Below are 15,749 nucleotides of genomic sequence, written 5' to 3' on the forward strand. Positions count from 1 at the left end.
GGGGGTGGGGGGCGCCCCCTCCTCCGTCTACCCCCACTCCGCCCAGCGGGCCACGGCCCCGCCCAGCCCTGCGCGCTCTGCTGGGCGCGCCCAGTGTGCAACCCGGCCCAGTGGCGGGAGCTGGGCGCCCCCCACTCTGCGTGTCCCTCAGGAGCCCTAGGGACCCCCGGGGCAGAGACCCCGGGTAGGGATCCCTGACCTTTTAAGTCCCTTTCCCACAGCCCCCCTCCCGGGGCACGGGCACGCACTGACCAGTAGGGCAAGGAAGGCCGGAATCAGTGTTTAAACGCTGCAGTAGAATGTGGGCTCCTCTCAAGACCGCCTGTACCCCGATGGCCAGTCTGATCGCCCCAAGCTCCCATTTCCCGGCATCAGGGCCTGCTAGAGCTCCCCACCCTACCCACCCGCAGGGCTTGTTTGCTGCGTTTTCCCGCCTCGTTTTCCCGCCTTCTCTGGCTGTCCAGGCGGGCAGGACTGCCCTGCCCCCTCCACCCTGCCTGCTCTGCTCTGGCCAGTCTTCGCGGGCACAAAGTGACCCATGCTGGGCACCTACAAAGCGCCCGGACACAGTGTTTGGATCTAGGGGCGAGGCCCAACAACGGGCAAGGCCAACGCTGTTGGTGGTTTCTAGAGCGGTAAATTCTTGTCTGGAAAGAAAGGCAAAAAAATGAGTAAGGCAAATCGTTCCAGATACTAGTAGGTGGAATGAAGACAGGACAGTAGCTGGAGAGGCATGTGGGGGTGGGTAGAGAGGTGGACCTCTGAAAGAAATGACATTTGAGCTGAGATCTGAGAGAGAAAACAAGGACAGAGGGGTCGAGGAGGGACAGGCAAGCTCAGAGGCCTGAAAAGACTTAGAAATGTAGGGGGAGCAGCCAGGAGGCCGGGGTAGCTGGGCAGAGAGGGGACGAGCCCACAGAGGTGTCATCTAAGGCCTCGGGGGGCCTTTGGTCTTTATCTGTTGAGAGCAGTGAGCAGCACGGGAAGGCTGTGAGCAGAAGAGTAATGACCTCCAACTTCTGCGTGTACAGGTTTCTTCGCAGCCGAGCAGAGTCCCTTCTAGGCACTGCTCCTTCTTTACCCAGATGGTAGATGGAACAATGTCCCCCTGCCAGAGCTAGCCATATCCTAATCCCTGAGCCCGTGACTATGGTAGCGTCCACGGCAAAAGGGACTTTGCCAATGAGATCAGATTCAAGATCTTTCAGTGGGGGAGATCATCTTCGATGATGCAGGGTGGTCCCCAATCATCGCAAGGGAAGAGAGGCGGAAGGGCCATGTCAAGAAATGACAAGGGAAGTAGAGGTTGGAAGGATGAGAACAACAGACAAGGAACGTGGGAAACCTATAGAGGCCAGAAAAGGTGGGTGACAGGTTCTCTCCTAGAACCCTAGGACACCTTGATTTTAGCCTTGTAAGACCCATTTAGGACTTCTGACCTCCAGAACTGTAGGAGAATGAATTTGTGGTTTTTAAGTCACTAAAATTGTGGAGATTCGTTTTAGATGTCATAGGGAACAAATAGAGTCCAAAATACAAAGTCCGGAATTTGCTATTAACTTCCTCCAACTTCAGAACTGTGTCTGTATGCTACTGAGTGTCTTTCTGGACCCACAGTCATCAGCCGCATATAGAACACATCTCAGGGACGGGCAGGTGTCAAGCAGGCCTCCCCGAGTCTGTGAGGCAGATGAGATCTTTCTTATTGAGGACAAGCCTGGAGTCAGGCAGACGTTGGTGGGCACAAAGCCTACAGAGACTAAGTCCCACCCTGCAGGGTCTTCCCATTCGATGGGGGAGACCAGGTGTAAAGAGAAATGTCAAATGTGTAAGGAGATGGTGTTCATGTTTTGATGGAACTAAGCATTCAGCCAGGACACACCAGATTTCATGTCCTGGCCATATCTATAATTTTTTTTTCCCTAACAGGAACTGGTTGGTATAGAGAATGACCCATTAAAATGACAGTGATTGTGTATGAGCTTAACCAGTCTATGAACCCTGAGAAGTGCACATACCACATTTGGGGGCCATCTGCTAGAGCAGAAAAGACTTGGGGCCCATCTCTAAGCAGAGCTCCTGAGAAGCATTCCCCCCCCACCCCCGCCCAGGCCTCTAACCTCCGAGCATGACGACAGGTGCTCCCTATGGGGCAGTAATGCTAGGGTCTTGCGGTTGGTTTGGCTTATGTATCCGTTATTTCTTAGGAAAAAGGGGTCAGGTTGTCATCTCATACACCAGTGAGGACTTTGGAATTCCCAAGTTGTCCCACCCCTGCACAACAGCCTCGTCTCCCCTCCCATCCCCTAGGGAGACCCTTCCCAGAACCCTGGCTGGATGATGTCACAGACAGGTGACCTCACTGCGGCAAAGGAACCGGCAATCTCAGTGGCATGGGGGAGGAGGGAGGATGTGTCCCCACCACCCCAACCCCCCATGTCTGTGGTGAAGTCAATCGAATTAGTGTTGCCCAAGGATGCCATCTACCTGGCCGGCTCCAGCATCAAAGGGCAGGTGGTTCTAATTCTGAACAGCACCCTGGTGGACCCTATTGTGAAGGTCGAGCTCGTGGGAAGGGGCTATGTGGAGTGGAATGAAGAAATCGGGGCGTCACGTGATTATAGCAGAGATGTTATTTGCAACAACAAAGCCGACTATGTGCACAAGATGAAGACGTTCCCAGTAGAGGGTAAGGACGAAGCCAGCAGCCACCTCTAGCCATAATAGGAACCTGGGTCTGGAAGGTAAACTTGTCTGCTAGGGGATCAGCGAAGCCCCAGGGATACCAGAAATGGGCAGAGGCTGGGTCCCTCCCCAGGAGGGAAGCTGTGTATAACAATGACCATCAGATACACATTAACACGAAAATAACAAGACAGGAGGAGCTGATCAGAACCCAGATATTCAAACTGAACTCACAAAGTCATTTCCCTGCGGGGACAAAATGTTAGCCTTAGCCCAAGGACCACTTGGAGAGGCCAAAACAAAACCAAAACCAAAAATGAATCTGTCTTGTTATTTGACAAATAAATCTCCCTCTGACAGTGAAATATGCAAGGAGACAAAATAATCAGTCCTGTGGTCCCAAGGAACGAGTGAGGAGGCCGGGAAGACATTCTAGGGAGAAAAGAACCAGTTCCCAACTCCAGCAGGTTCAGATCCACAGTCTGGACAGACCTCAGGGAGGCTGAGCTGCCCGGGAGCCACACGTCCATCCCTGAGTGTGTACATGGGAGTGTTGCCATGTATTCCACAGCTCTCGGCCCACACCTGGCTGAACAAAGTTTAAAAGTGTAGACTTTTAAAATTTTTATATTGGGAGGTCACGGAGAGGCCTCTTCAAAGACAACTATGCAGCTCAGAGCCGAGAGTGCAGATAATCTAGGGGAGGAGTCGCAACCCGCTGGCCCTTAATGCTCAGCGACAGCCTCTCTGTGTCCTGCTAGCCCCTCCGGAACATGGGAACCGGAAAAAGGGGCTGCCCCATGAGATCACTTTGAGGAGTTAGAGATTTTAATGGTATATAAAGGGCTTAGACGGGGCACCTGGATGGCTCAGTGAGTTAAGCCTCTGCCTTCAGCTCAGGTCATGATCCCAGGGTCCTGGGATCAAGCCCCGCATGGGGCTCTCTGCTCATCAGGGAGCCTGCTTCCCCTCCTGTCTTTCTGCCTGCCTCTCTGCCTACTTGTGATCTCTGTCTGTCAAATAAATAAAATCTTTTAAAAAATAAAGGGCTTAGACTAGTGTGGGGCATACAGTAAGTGCTTCGTAAATGTTCGTTTTTTTCAACCCACCCAGACACCCCCAGCATCACCACCCCTTCCCATGGCCGGGCATTTCCCTTCAAAAGCATAACCCCATGCCTCCGATAGATTCACTCGTTTATTTCGCTTTACTGATCGCCTTTTGCACACGGCACTGGGCCAGGGGCTCTGGGTGGGGCCATGGACGGAACAAACCGGGTCCCTGGAGTCACCGGGATTGCCACCCAGTGGCCAAGACAGGAGAATGAGAGGCTTTGGGATGAATGAAAGACAATAAAATAGGGGAGGCTGCAGAAATGGGGGCCGGTTGAGTTTCTCCCTGGTCCTCTGTTGCCTCTCAAGCCCTGTTAAGCGCCGACTGTATGCAGGGCACTGAGGGCCGAGCCCCGGGAGGGCAGGGAGCTGCACTGGCCCCACCCACTCCGGTAAATAAAGCCTAAAACCTACAGTAGGGGCTAAGGTGGGTTTGCTAAACCAATGCGAGACTAAGGGCTGGATCTCCAGTTTCTCGGCCCCAGAGTAGGGGTGAGCACATCCCTATGGTAGTTTGCGTAATTTGGGGTGACCACCCCAGCCACCTCACCCACCCAGGTGTCCCGCCCCTCCAGCCCAGCTGAGGCCTAGACCTAATATTCCTGGACCATGCAGATCCCTACAAGCATAGAACTCAGCCTAGCTCCGGGACAGGTAGGCCAGGCCCGGAACAAACCCCCTGCCAAAACAACAAATAAAAAAAGGGCGGGGGTGGGGGGGGGGAGAAAGAAAGGAAAAAGATTCTAGAACCTTCTGATGGCGTCGGTGTGTTTTGCTTTCAGATAATTGGTTAAGTGCAGGCAGCCACACCTTTGAATTCCATTTCAGCTTACCTCCCAGGCTTCCTTCTACCTTCACCAGCAAATTCGGCCATGTCTTCTACTTCATGCAAGCCTCCTGCATGGGCCGGGAGCACATTCTGGCGAAGAAGAGAATGTACTTGTTGGTTCAAGGGACTTCGGACTTCCACAAAGAAAACCCACTGCAGGTAGTGATGGGGGAGGGGCAGCGGTGCGGCTCGTCCTCCAGGCTCACCCAAGGCAGGTGGGAAGGCAGGAACAGAGATGGCCCCTATCGGGAGGAAGGAAAGCAAAGGAAAGGAAAGGAAAGGAAAGTTAAGTTGCTGGTGGCTCTCTGTGGGGCCCGGTGAGTTCACCAAAGGTGAATCAGAAACCAGGGTAGGAACTAAGGCAGCAGGCGGTTGGGGGTGGGGGGCAGCTGTCACCCAGGATAATCCTGTGTCCCCTGGGGTGACAGGATGGTGTGTGTCTGGGGACATCTACAGTTGACAGGTCTGGGGAGGGGGGCTACTGGCCATCGAGGGAGTGGGGGCTTGGGATGCTGCTCGATACCCCACAGAGAATGACCGGACCCCTCTGCAAATGACATTGCCTCTCTGTGCCTCCATCTCCACATCTGTAAAATGGGCAGAGATGGTACCTGGCTTGCAGAACGTCCCACAGTGCCTGGCACAGGTTGGAGGATGGGCAAGAACCTTGTCACGCCTCCACCACCAGTATTATATATGTCACGGGGATCATCTCAAGCCCGGCCGACCACCTGGGATGGTCCTGGAGGGTCCCAGGAAGGGTAGACGCTTGGAGGGGTGGAAGAGCCCTGGGAGGACCAGACCTGAGCTCAAGGCCCCCTTGACTGCCTGTTCCCTGTGTTACCCTGAGCAGACTATGGCCCCTCTCTGGCCTTCCCTTCAGAGCTAATCTACAGGGCAGGGGGGCGGGGCGCAAGGCAGACACTGGGGTGAATTGATGGGGTTGGGTGAGACCCAGCCTGAGATCTGGCCAACAGATACATCATTCGCTAGAGGGCCTTGGGCAATCCATAACACCTCCCAGGGCCTAGACTGTCCTGATCTGTACAATGGGGAGAATGATTCTTCCATTGACGGGTACCCATGAAGACTGCAAAGTGCTCAGCACAGTGTCTGCACCCGCAGGAGGTACCCTGTAAATGGGAAGATCGAAAAATCAAGATCACAGCAGCAAAGGGAGTTATCACAGATAAGTTTTGAGGATATGAAAATAGTGCTTTTCAACTACTCAATACTGTCTTTAACCGACTAGAGGAGGTGACATTTTAGCAGAGAACTGAAAGAGGAGAGGGGGGGAAACCATGGGGATATCTGGCGTAGAGGGTTCCAGGCAGAGCAGACAGCCCATGCAAAGGCCCAGGGGCAGGACTGTGCCTGGCATGTTGGAGGAACATTGTGAGGGCCACATAGCTGGAACAGAGTGAAGGAGAGGGTGAGAGGGAAGAAGCTAAGAGCAGGGAGGGAACAAGAGGCCCCGGGAAGGCTTAGACTTTCATCCTGATGAAAGTGAGATCCCTGGCGGACAAGGGGGTCATCACTGGATTCCCTCTGGCTGCTTTGGGGAGGATAAACAACGGGGGGGTCAGGGGGAAGGCAGGAGCTGGGCCCAGGGCAGGGATTACCACTCCGGCGCAGTGAGCCATGATGGAGCTCAACCAGGTGGAGGTGGTCTTTTTTTCTTTTTTTAGGATTTTAAAAAATTATCTGAGAGAGAGAGTGAGTGCGCGCGAGCCCAGGGAAGAGCAGAGAGGGAGAGGGAGTCTGAAGCGGACTCTGCGCTGAGACCAGAGCCCAGTGTGGGGCTCAGTCCCACAAACGCCTGATCATGACCTGAGCTGAAACCAAGAGTTGGATGCTCAATGGGCCGAGCCACCCAGGTATCCCTGCATAGAGGCAGAGCCTTGACCCCCAACTGTCTGTCCTCGGAGCCGCCAGAGGCAGTCAGGTGATGACCTTCCTCTTCCCCAACAGCCCTCCCGGTCTCCCATTTCATTCAGGGTAAAGGCCAAAGTGTCCCCCCTGCCTGCCCACAGGCCCTGCCTGACCTGCCCCCTCCCCTTCACTTTCACAGCTCCTGCCAAACAGGCCTCCTTGCTGTTCCTCCAATACGCCTGGCCTGGTCGTGCCCCAGGGCCTTTGCACAGGCTGTGCCTGCCACCTGGAACACTATAATATGACCTTCCCATCCTTCCCCCTCAACTTACAGATCTTTGTTCGGAAGCCATGTAGACACTCACCTGGCTGAGTCAACTCTCACAACCCCAACAGAGGGCAGTTTAGCTGTATCTATTCCAGTTACAATGAATGTGCACTTTGCCCCAGCCACTTTCCTTCGGGAAATTTCTCCTACTGGTATTCTTTCACTTGTGACGTGACCTCTCACGGCAGTGTTGTCGTGCCAAGAAATTGGGATCAGCCTAAATGCTCATTGCCAAGGGAGTGAAAGTAGCAAAGGAATATTCTATCGGTAAGTTAGAGAGAGAGAAACAGACAGAAGCAGAACAAGGCGGCTCTTGGCATCAGGACCTCTAAGTGGCGGGCTTGAGTGAGCACAGCAAAGCTCAGAACACCGTGTCTAGCCTGCAAGTGAGAAATGCACTTCCTTGCAGGTGTAACAAACGTCTCCGGAAAGAGATCAGAGAAACTAGCAACAGACACTGCCCCCCTGGGAGGGGAGCCTGGAGCCAGGAGAAGCAAATATTTTCCCCTTCCACTTGTTTTCAGCTTTATTAAGCTATAATTCACATATTTTTTGAAAGATTTTAGTTATTCATTTGACAGAGAGAGACATAGCGAGACAGGGAACACAGACGGGGGAAGTGGGAGAGGGAGAAGCAGGCTTCCGGCAGCGCAGGGAGCCGGATGCGGGGCTTGATCCCAGGACCCAGGGATCATGACCCGAGCCGAAGGCAGACCCCCAACGACTGAGCCACCCCGGCGCCCCTAGAATTCACATATCTTATCATCTCCTTACTGAAAGTGTACAATCGAATGATTCCTCGCGTGTTCACAGAGTTGTGCGGCCATCACAACTCTATTTGACAACACTGTCATCACCCCAGAGGGAAGCTGGCATCCCTTGGCTGTCACCCCTGCAAACTCCTCGCACCCCTCCCCCAGCCCTGGCCACCGCTAATCCCCTTCCTCTCTCTGCGGATTTGCCTGTTCCGGCCATTTCAGGGAAATGGAATCATATTATAGGGAGGCTTTTTGCATCTGGCTGATTCCACTCACCACCGTATTGCCCGTGTCTCATCCCTTTTAACAGCCCAGTAACATTCCGTCTTGCAGGTGGACCGCATTTTGTGTGCACATTTGTGCATGATGGATACTTGGATTGCTTGCACCTCTTGGCCACCGTGAATCGCGCCTCTGCACACGCTCCCCTCCGTGTTTCGTGGATGTATCTTCTTGTTTCTCTTGGCTGGATACCTGGAGAGAAATTGCTGGGTCAGATGGCCACTCCCTTGAGCATTTGAGGCACCCCCCAGCCTGTTTCCCACCGTGCCTGGACTGCTTTTGCGTTCCCTCCAGCCCTGCACGGGGCACCTACTTTCCCTACCTCCTCCCCACTCTTTGTATCTTTAGAATCTTGAAGGACAAGACTGTGTTGCCTCTTCCCAAAGTCAGTACCATTTGGGGAAGGAGCTTGTCCCAGAGACATTTCCTGACCATTGGCTCCAAGCGAGCCCCCACCGCGCCTCTCCTTAGTTCGTATCCTTGGTTCGCCTCTGGCCACAGCCTCATCACTGTCCCTTATCCGAAATGACCTGGTTCATTTTCAGTGAGCTGATTGTGTCTCCCTCCCCCTCCCCCCTCCCTCCCGCCAGGAGCAGGGACGGGGCTGGTCTTAACTGCTGTGGATTTTCCTTGAACTTGGCACCAAGTTGATGCCAATAAGTACTGTTTGGATGAGTCCCTCCCAAAGTTTCACATGTGCCAAAGGAATTCGGGGCTCCCAAACACTCCCCAGATCCAGGAAATCCAGTGTTGGGTGTGTACCTGCCCCCCCCCAACATTACTGGGAATCAGGGCGCTTTGGCTACCCTGCCCGACCTAGCATGGGGGTCCCCACTGGGCCACTGTGGGAATGGCCGGGCCCCTCTCTCAAGTACAGGTGGAACTACAGGCTTGGCCTTGAGTTAGGGCAGCAAGTTCCTCCATGCCCCCAGGGTCCTAACGCATGCAAGGAATTTTCGAATAAGACTGGAGGGATTTAGAATAAAACTGCCTGCAGTTAGCCTCCTGGAGGAGAGGGAGGGAGGGGAAGACTGGGGAGGCAAGGGGGCCAGAGGCAAGGGGAGAGGTGAGGTCACCTGGGGTCAGGGGTCAGGCCCAGGTCTCCCAAGAGGAAAGGCATCTGATCTAGAGCAGTGTTTTTCAAACCTAAGGTCACAACCCATTCATGGGTGGCAAAATCAATTTAGCGGGTTGCAAATATATTTGCATAAAATGAAAGAATTCGCAAGACCAACCTAGAAAATATTAGAAACAAAGTCACTCTTGTGGGTTGCATACATTGTGTGTGTGTGTTTTTTTTAATAGAAGAAAACAGAATAAAATACATAGAACGGGAAGCGAAGAAAATCTGGTTGGCGGCTTACAATCAACTTCTTAAAAACGAAAGAACAGAACAAAATATAAATTTGGTGGGTTGCAACAGCTTTGTTTCTATAACATCAGTGTGTTGGACAGCATATAATAGTTGTGAAAAAGCAGAATAGAGAATTTATCAGAACAAGATTAATTTGGTGGGTTACAGCCAGCTAATGTTCGTAAAATGTTGGTTTGTATAAAACAAAACAATAGAATAAAGAAAGTAGGCTAAAAATAACAGGAAAACAAATCCAGAGGGTTGCAATGAATATTTTTTCTTTTTTTTTTTAAGATTTTATTTATTTATTTCATAGAGATTACAACTAGGCAGAGAGGAAGGCAGAGTGAGAGGGAGAAGTAGGCTCCCCACTGAGCAGAGAGCCCGATGTGGGGCTCAGTCCCAGGACCCTGAGATCATGACCTGAGCTGAAGGCAGAGGCTTAACCCACTGAGCCATCCAGGTGCCCCTATTTTTTCTAAGATTTTATTTACTTATTTGATAGAGAATATCTGACCCATACTGTGTGTGGCTTGCAAAGCCTAAAATACTTGTCATCAGTCATCCTTTAGAGAAAAAATTCACCAGCTCATGGCTAAGAGCAACTCTCGTGTGTAAGAGCAGGAAAAAATGCCTTCGGGATGCTCCTCCTAGCACTTTATGATATCAAGCACATAGAAACATACATGTAGCACATAGCACATAAGTGCAGATGAGTGAATCGGTTATTTTGCAACACACTCAGTGGCCATGGGAAAACCAATGAACCAAAATGTCAGGCACTACCATGAATGCATTTCAATGACAAAACGCTGAGCTAGAAAAGGGAACTGCTAGAAAACATGGACAGCTTGATATATTTTAAGTATTAATATATGTAAAACAGGGGCGCCTGGCTGGCTCCGTCAATGGGGCATGGGACTCTTGAGCTCAGGGTCGTGAGTTCAAGCCCCACGCTGGGCATGGAGCATACTTAAAAAATTTTTAATTAAAAAAAAATAGGGGCGGGGCACCTGGGTGGCTCAGTGGGTTAAAGCCTCTGCCTTCGGCTCAGGTCATGAGCCCAGGGTCCTGGGATCGAGCCCCACATCGGGCTCTCTGCTCAGCGGGGAGCCTGCTTCCTCCTCTCTCTCTCTGCCTGCCTCTCTGCCTATTTGTGATCTCTGTCAAATAAATAAAATCTTTAAAAAAAAAATAGGGGCACCTTGGTGACTCAGTTGTTAAGCGTCTGCCTTCAGCTCAAGTCATGATCTCAGGGTCCTGGGATCGAGCCCCACATCGGGCTCCTGCTCAGCAGGGAGCCTGCTTCTCCCTCTCCCACTCCCCCTGCTTGTGTTCCCTCTCTCGCTGTGTCTCTCTGTCAAATAAATAAATAAAATATTTTAAAATTTTTTTAAAAATATGTAAAACAGTACCATATACTTCTACCACAAGCTCATGCATTCCTAAATAACATAAAAGGTCACATGAGAATGACAAAAGCGGGTCTGGCAAAGAAGGGGAGGGAGGAGGCAAGGGGCAGAGGACCCAAACCCCCATGGATTTCAATGGAATCAGTAATGTTTCCTTTCTCCCTAGAAAGATACATTTGAGCTTGTTAGATTGTTCTTCTCACACTTTCTTCTTAAACAATACATCTTGCAATAGGTCCTTCCGCGTAGGGTAGTAAGAGCACGACTGTGTCGGCACAACAAAGCGATTGCTATAGAATTCAGGCTGTTGCCATACGCAGGCAGGGGTGGGGGCGGGGCACAGGTGAGGGACTTAGGGGGGGAAACTGGCAAATCCCTACTTCTTGGACAGAGGTTACAAGAGTTGACTTTGTAATAACACAGTTACGTATTTGCTTCGTGGAGTTTTCCGAGTTAGGTTTCTAAGTAATGCTTAGGAGTGTTCTTAAATACCCACAGATGGGGGGCGCCTGGGTGGTGTGGTTGGTTGAGCATCTGACTCTTGGTTTTGGCTCAAGTCATGATCTCAGAGTCGTGAGATCGAGCCCCACATGGGACTCTGCGCTCAGTGTGGTCTGCTTGAGATTCTCTCTCTCTCCCTCTGACCCTCCCACTTGTGCTCTCCCTCTCTCTCAAATAAATACATAAATCTTAAAAAAAAATACCCAGATATGATTAACCCCCAGTTCAGGACAGAGAGAGCCAGGAAGTATGGGGGATGGCATGAGGAAGGGGACTACGGGGACTTCAACCAGATCTGTCATGTTTTTATTTTAAATTGTGGCAAAATACGCATAACATAAAACTTAACTGTCTTAACCATGAGGGTTGAGTACATTCATGTGGTTGTACAACTCTGGTATTTTATTTCCTTTTTTTTAAAGATTTTATTTATTTATTTGACAGACGGAGATCACAAGTAGGCAGAGAGGCAGCAGAGAGATGGGGGGAAGCAGGCTCCCTGCCGAGCAGAGAGCCCGACGCGGGGCTCGATCCCAAGACCCTGAGATCATGCATGACCCAAGCTGAAGGCAGAGGCTTAACCCACTGAGCCACTCAGGCGCCCGGATATTTTCTTAAACGAGCAGGGATCTGAAACAAATCGGGAGAATGTGTAAATGCCAATGAAGGGGGTCATAGGAACATGGCAGCGCTGGGCTAGGAAATGGTTAACGACCTGCTGTGGTGTGGGGCAGCCGTGATGTACTGTTTCTCAGTTTCCCTGGGGAAAGTTCTCCCATTAGGGCCAGTTTCAAGTGACCAACTTGAGGTCACTAATGGGAAGTGGGAGGGGAGTTTGGGAAGTATTTTTCACACTGTTTTCTCTCTCTTTCTCTCTTCGTATGCTGAAAGGGAACACACACGCACACACACGCTTGTAAAAAGTGTCGATTTCCTCTGCAAGAAGACACCGGAAGCCAGCAAAAGTGGAAAGTGATCACTCAAAGTCCCGTTCCTCCCGTCCCCTACCACATCACATCAAATCCTTTAAAATATCACCCACAAATCAAAAGGTCACCGAAGGCACTCATTAAATAAAATGCACGTGTGACTTTATTTGCAAGCCAGCAGCTGACGAGTCGATAGGACGGCGGCGGCATTTTGAGGCGTTTATTGAAACACACGACGTACTTTCAACTCTATGGTTTTCCTTTCATGATTCAGAGCCCGCGATGTTTTCTCCTAAAGTCTGAACGGCCTGGGTAAGCCCCAAGGCTTGGGCTTAGACTGTGAGACATTTCCTGTCTTTGAGAAAACCAAGGCCCAGAGAAGTCAAGCTACTTACTCGAGGTCACACAGCAAGTGAGCAGGGGAGGTGGGGGTAAAGCCAGGGTCTTGTGGATTTCTTAGGCTTAGTCTACAGATGAGGAAGTTGCTCATCAGAAGGGCAGAGGATGCAGAATAAGGTACGCTGCGAGATCATGCCAGGGTCTTGTCTGCCAACTCCCCAGCACTCCAGATCCTATCTTACTGCCTCTTACTTAGGAGAGTCCCCAAAGCTCAAGGTTGGCGGGAGCTCTGATGGAGGAGTGTCAGGCAGGCAAGCAGATCTTGTGGCTGGGATCCCTCACGGTTGTCCATCCCCCCCGCCCCTTGTAGAACCCTCTGCTGGTAGAGGCTGAGAAGAAGGTCTCCTACAACTGCTGCAGCCAGGGCACCATCTGCCTACAAATCCAGATGGAAAAGAACACCTTCATTCCAGGGCAGAGGGTCATCTTCACCGCGGAGATCAACAACCAGACCGGCAAGTGCATCAAGACGGTCATCTTCGCCCTCTACGTCCATGTGCAATACGAGGGCTTCACCCCCAACGCGGAGCGGCGGTTGCGGGTGGAAAGCAGTGAGCTGCTCCGGCAGGAGGCCAACACGCAGATCACACCTTTCAACACCACCAAGATCGTCAGCACCTTCAACCTCCCGCGGGTGCTGTCCGTGAGTAGCAGCCTGCAGGACGGCGAGATCATGAGTACCCACTATGAGCTGGTCAGCACGGTCCACCTGCCCTGGTCCCTGACCAGTGTGAAGGCCAAGGTTCCCATCATCATCACCAGTGCCCCTGTGGACCCAGACAGCTGCTCGCTGCTGGAGGAGCAGCTGTCACTGGAAAGCCAGGAGTGGCAGAATTAAGTGCCCAAACTTCTAAATATTAAAAGCTTTATCGGACTCTATGGGGCAGCCCTTTCTTTGTCTGGCACAGACGGTCTTCGGATGGGTCGGGGGGTGGTCGGCACGTGCCTGAGCCTCCCCACCCTGTGGCCACTTAGGCATCAGTGTCTCCCGGCCCCAGACAGTTCACGGAACGCCAGGAGAAGAAGGAAACCGACAAGATCTTCCAGTAGCCCCCACCTCCGTTAGCGCTCCAGACCCATTTCCGTGCCGGGTCGTACAGTGCCTAGAACTTGGGGTCCCCAACTGGGGCAATTCTGCCTCCCAGCTGCACTAGCAAAGTCTGGTGGTCCTGGTTCTCACCAGTAATGGGGGACAGGGGCTGCTCAGGGTAGTGGGTGAGGGGGCGGTCAGAGATGCCGCTCACTGGCCCGCGATGGCCATGGCCTCACCCCACAGAATGATCCAACCCCAAAGGTCCGTAGCACCAAGGGGGAGAAAACATGCGTTCATTATCGGGGGGGAAGTTGAGTTCGATCCCTAGCTCACACTAGATACCGGAATAAATCCCCAGTGGATCAGGTGGCAGAAACCAGGGTGACCCCCTGGCATCTGTGAGTTCCCTCCTCTCTCCCCCCCCCACTTCATGTGTGTATTTATTATTTTTATTTTTTTTAAAGAATTTATTTATTTATTTGACAGAGATCACAAGTCGGCAGAGAGAGAGGGGAGGAAGCAGGCTCCCCACTGAGCAGAAAGCCCGATGCGGGACTGGATCCCAGGACCCTGAGACATGACCTGAGCTGAAGGCAGAGGCTTAACCCACTGAGCCACCCAGGCGCCCCTCATGTGTGTATTTAAATGTGTGCAGGATCCCAGGATATCCTCGGCTGGCCAGATGGTTAGGGAATGCAGAGTCTCCTGGGGGTCCCGGGAATCCCCTAACCTACTGGGTCTCACCCAGAGGGATCCTGCCCCTCAGGGGACACTAGGCAACACCTGGGGACATTTGTGGATGTCATGACTGTGAGTGTTCCTGCCACTGAGTGGATGGAGTCAGGAATGCTGCTCAACATTCCAGAGTGGACACAACAGTCCCTCCACAATTAAGAATGATCTGTTCCCTGGGGATGCCTGGGTAGCTCAGTCGGTTGAGCATCTGCCTTTGGCTCAGGTCATGATCCCAGGGTTCTGGGATCGAGCCCTGAGTGAGGCTCCCTGCTCAGTGGGGGAGCCTGCTTCTCCCTCTCCCTCTGCCCCTCCCCATGCTCTCTAACTCACCCTCTTTTTCTCAAATAAATAAAATCTTAAAAAACGAAAAGAATTATCTGGGCCCCACGGACTCTTAATGGTAGAGAACACACTGATGGTCCCCAGAGGGGATGTGGGGGGATGGGTTAAATGGGTGATGGGGATTAAGTCACCCACTTGCTGTGATGAGCACTGGGTGAGGTATGGAAATGCTGAATCGATGTATTGTACATCTGAAACTAATATTATACTGTATGTTAACAAAATGAAATTTAAATAAAAACTTTTAAAAAGAGAATGATCTGGCCCCAAACGTCAGCTCTGTTGAAGGGGAAAGACGCTGGGCAGGTGTTGCCAAGTACCAGGGTTGGGTGTGGGGGCCTCTTACTCAAGTCAGGGCGGCGCCCTCTTACACTCACAGCCTCCCAGCTCTACCCCACCTCACTCAGGGTAGAAGCCAAAGTTCTCCCAACACGGGGCTTACACATCTGCCCGTGTGTCAGCCCTGACCATCAGTCACCTGCACCTGACTGGTCCCCTACAGTCTGCCCTCCCGGCAAATAAAAATCCAGGATGCCTTGTGACATTTTGCATTTCAGAAGAACAATACCATTTTAGCATAAGTATGTCCCATGCCATATCCGGGATATACTGAGGCTTTAAAAAAATCACTTGCTGTTTATTTGATACTCTAATTTCACCGGGTGTCCTGCACTTTGCCTGGCAGTCTGATTCCTTAAGCAACCGGAAGGCGCTCAGCACAAATCAGGCCACCTGGGTCCATCAGGTCCCCATGACCCTCACCCCGGCCTACGAGGCTCCCCCTGGTCAGGAATGAAGGAATGCGTCCCTGATGCCACCCATTCTTGTTCTTCTCCCACTTCTCAGATTTTTGGTGTCTGCTTTCTTCAAAGTCCGATCATCCATGCCTCCTCATTCAGGAAGCCTTCCCGCCATACCAGGTAAGCACCTCTCAGGTCCTGAAACGTGGATGACCTTCAGGGGTCATCTCTGCAGATGATAGAGCTAAATAATAACAGAAACAACGAGGACAATAACACCACGGCAAGGACTGGCTCCATTCATACCCCATTTTCCTCCTTCCTCCTGGGCCCATGGCTGGACTACATTTCCCAGAAGCCCTCGCACTTAGGTGTGGCCATGTGATTGAGCTGACCAATGGCCCGGAAGACGATCACGGCCCATGGCCATGTGACTGA

At 51.9% G+C, this 15,749-nt stretch overlaps 2 protein-coding genes across 3 annotated transcripts in view; one reads left to right on the forward strand and one right to left on the reverse strand.

The window, feature by feature from the left end:
- Positions 1-9,495, reverse strand: part of UHRF1 (ubiquitin like with PHD and ring finger domains 1) — a 38,097-nt gene extending 28,602 nt beyond the window's left edge. Inside the window, exons 1-2 of one of the 2 annotated variants that reach the window (XM_080799466.1) lie at positions 6,864-9,495; positions 4,631-4,716 (exon numbers count right to left, since the gene is read on the reverse strand). The gene's annotated coding sequence lies outside the window, so the exon portion shown is untranslated. Of the gene's footprint in view, positions 1-4,630; positions 4,869-6,863 lie in introns of both variants that reach the window. The other variant, XM_080799465.1, reaches the window with a different exon arrangement.
- On the forward strand, positions 2,157-14,686 carry ARRDC5 (arrestin domain containing 5). The gene is made up of 3 exons (XM_080799653.1): positions 2,157-2,689; positions 4,580-4,785; positions 12,772-14,686. The coding sequence occupies exons 1-3, from the start codon at positions 2,338-2,340 to the stop codon at positions 13,297-13,299; spliced, it is 1,086 nt and encodes a 361-aa protein (XP_080655779.1). The 5' UTR covers positions 2,157-2,337; the 3' UTR covers positions 13,300-14,686.
- The last annotated feature ends 1,063 nt before the right edge of the window (positions 14,687-15,749 follow it).

This window comes from Martes martes (genome assembly GCF_963455335.1).
Source record: "Martes martes genome assembly, chromosome: 1".
Lineage (NCBI taxonomy): Eukaryota > Metazoa > Chordata > Mammalia > Carnivora > Mustelidae > Martes > Martes martes.

Coding starts and splice junctions, on each gene's coding strand:
- ARRDC5 (XM_080799653.1), top strand. CDS start 2,338: ATGATGTCACAGACAGGTGACCTCACTGCGGCAAAGGAACCGGCAATC. Junction 2,690..4,579: donor GAAGACGTTCCCAGTAGAGG/GTAAGGACGAAG, acceptor TTTTGCTTTCAG/ATAATTGGTTAAGTGCAGGC. Junction 4,786..12,771: donor ACAAAGAAAACCCACTGCAG/GTAGTGATGGGG, acceptor CGCCCCTTGTAG/AACCCTCTGCTGGTAGAGGC.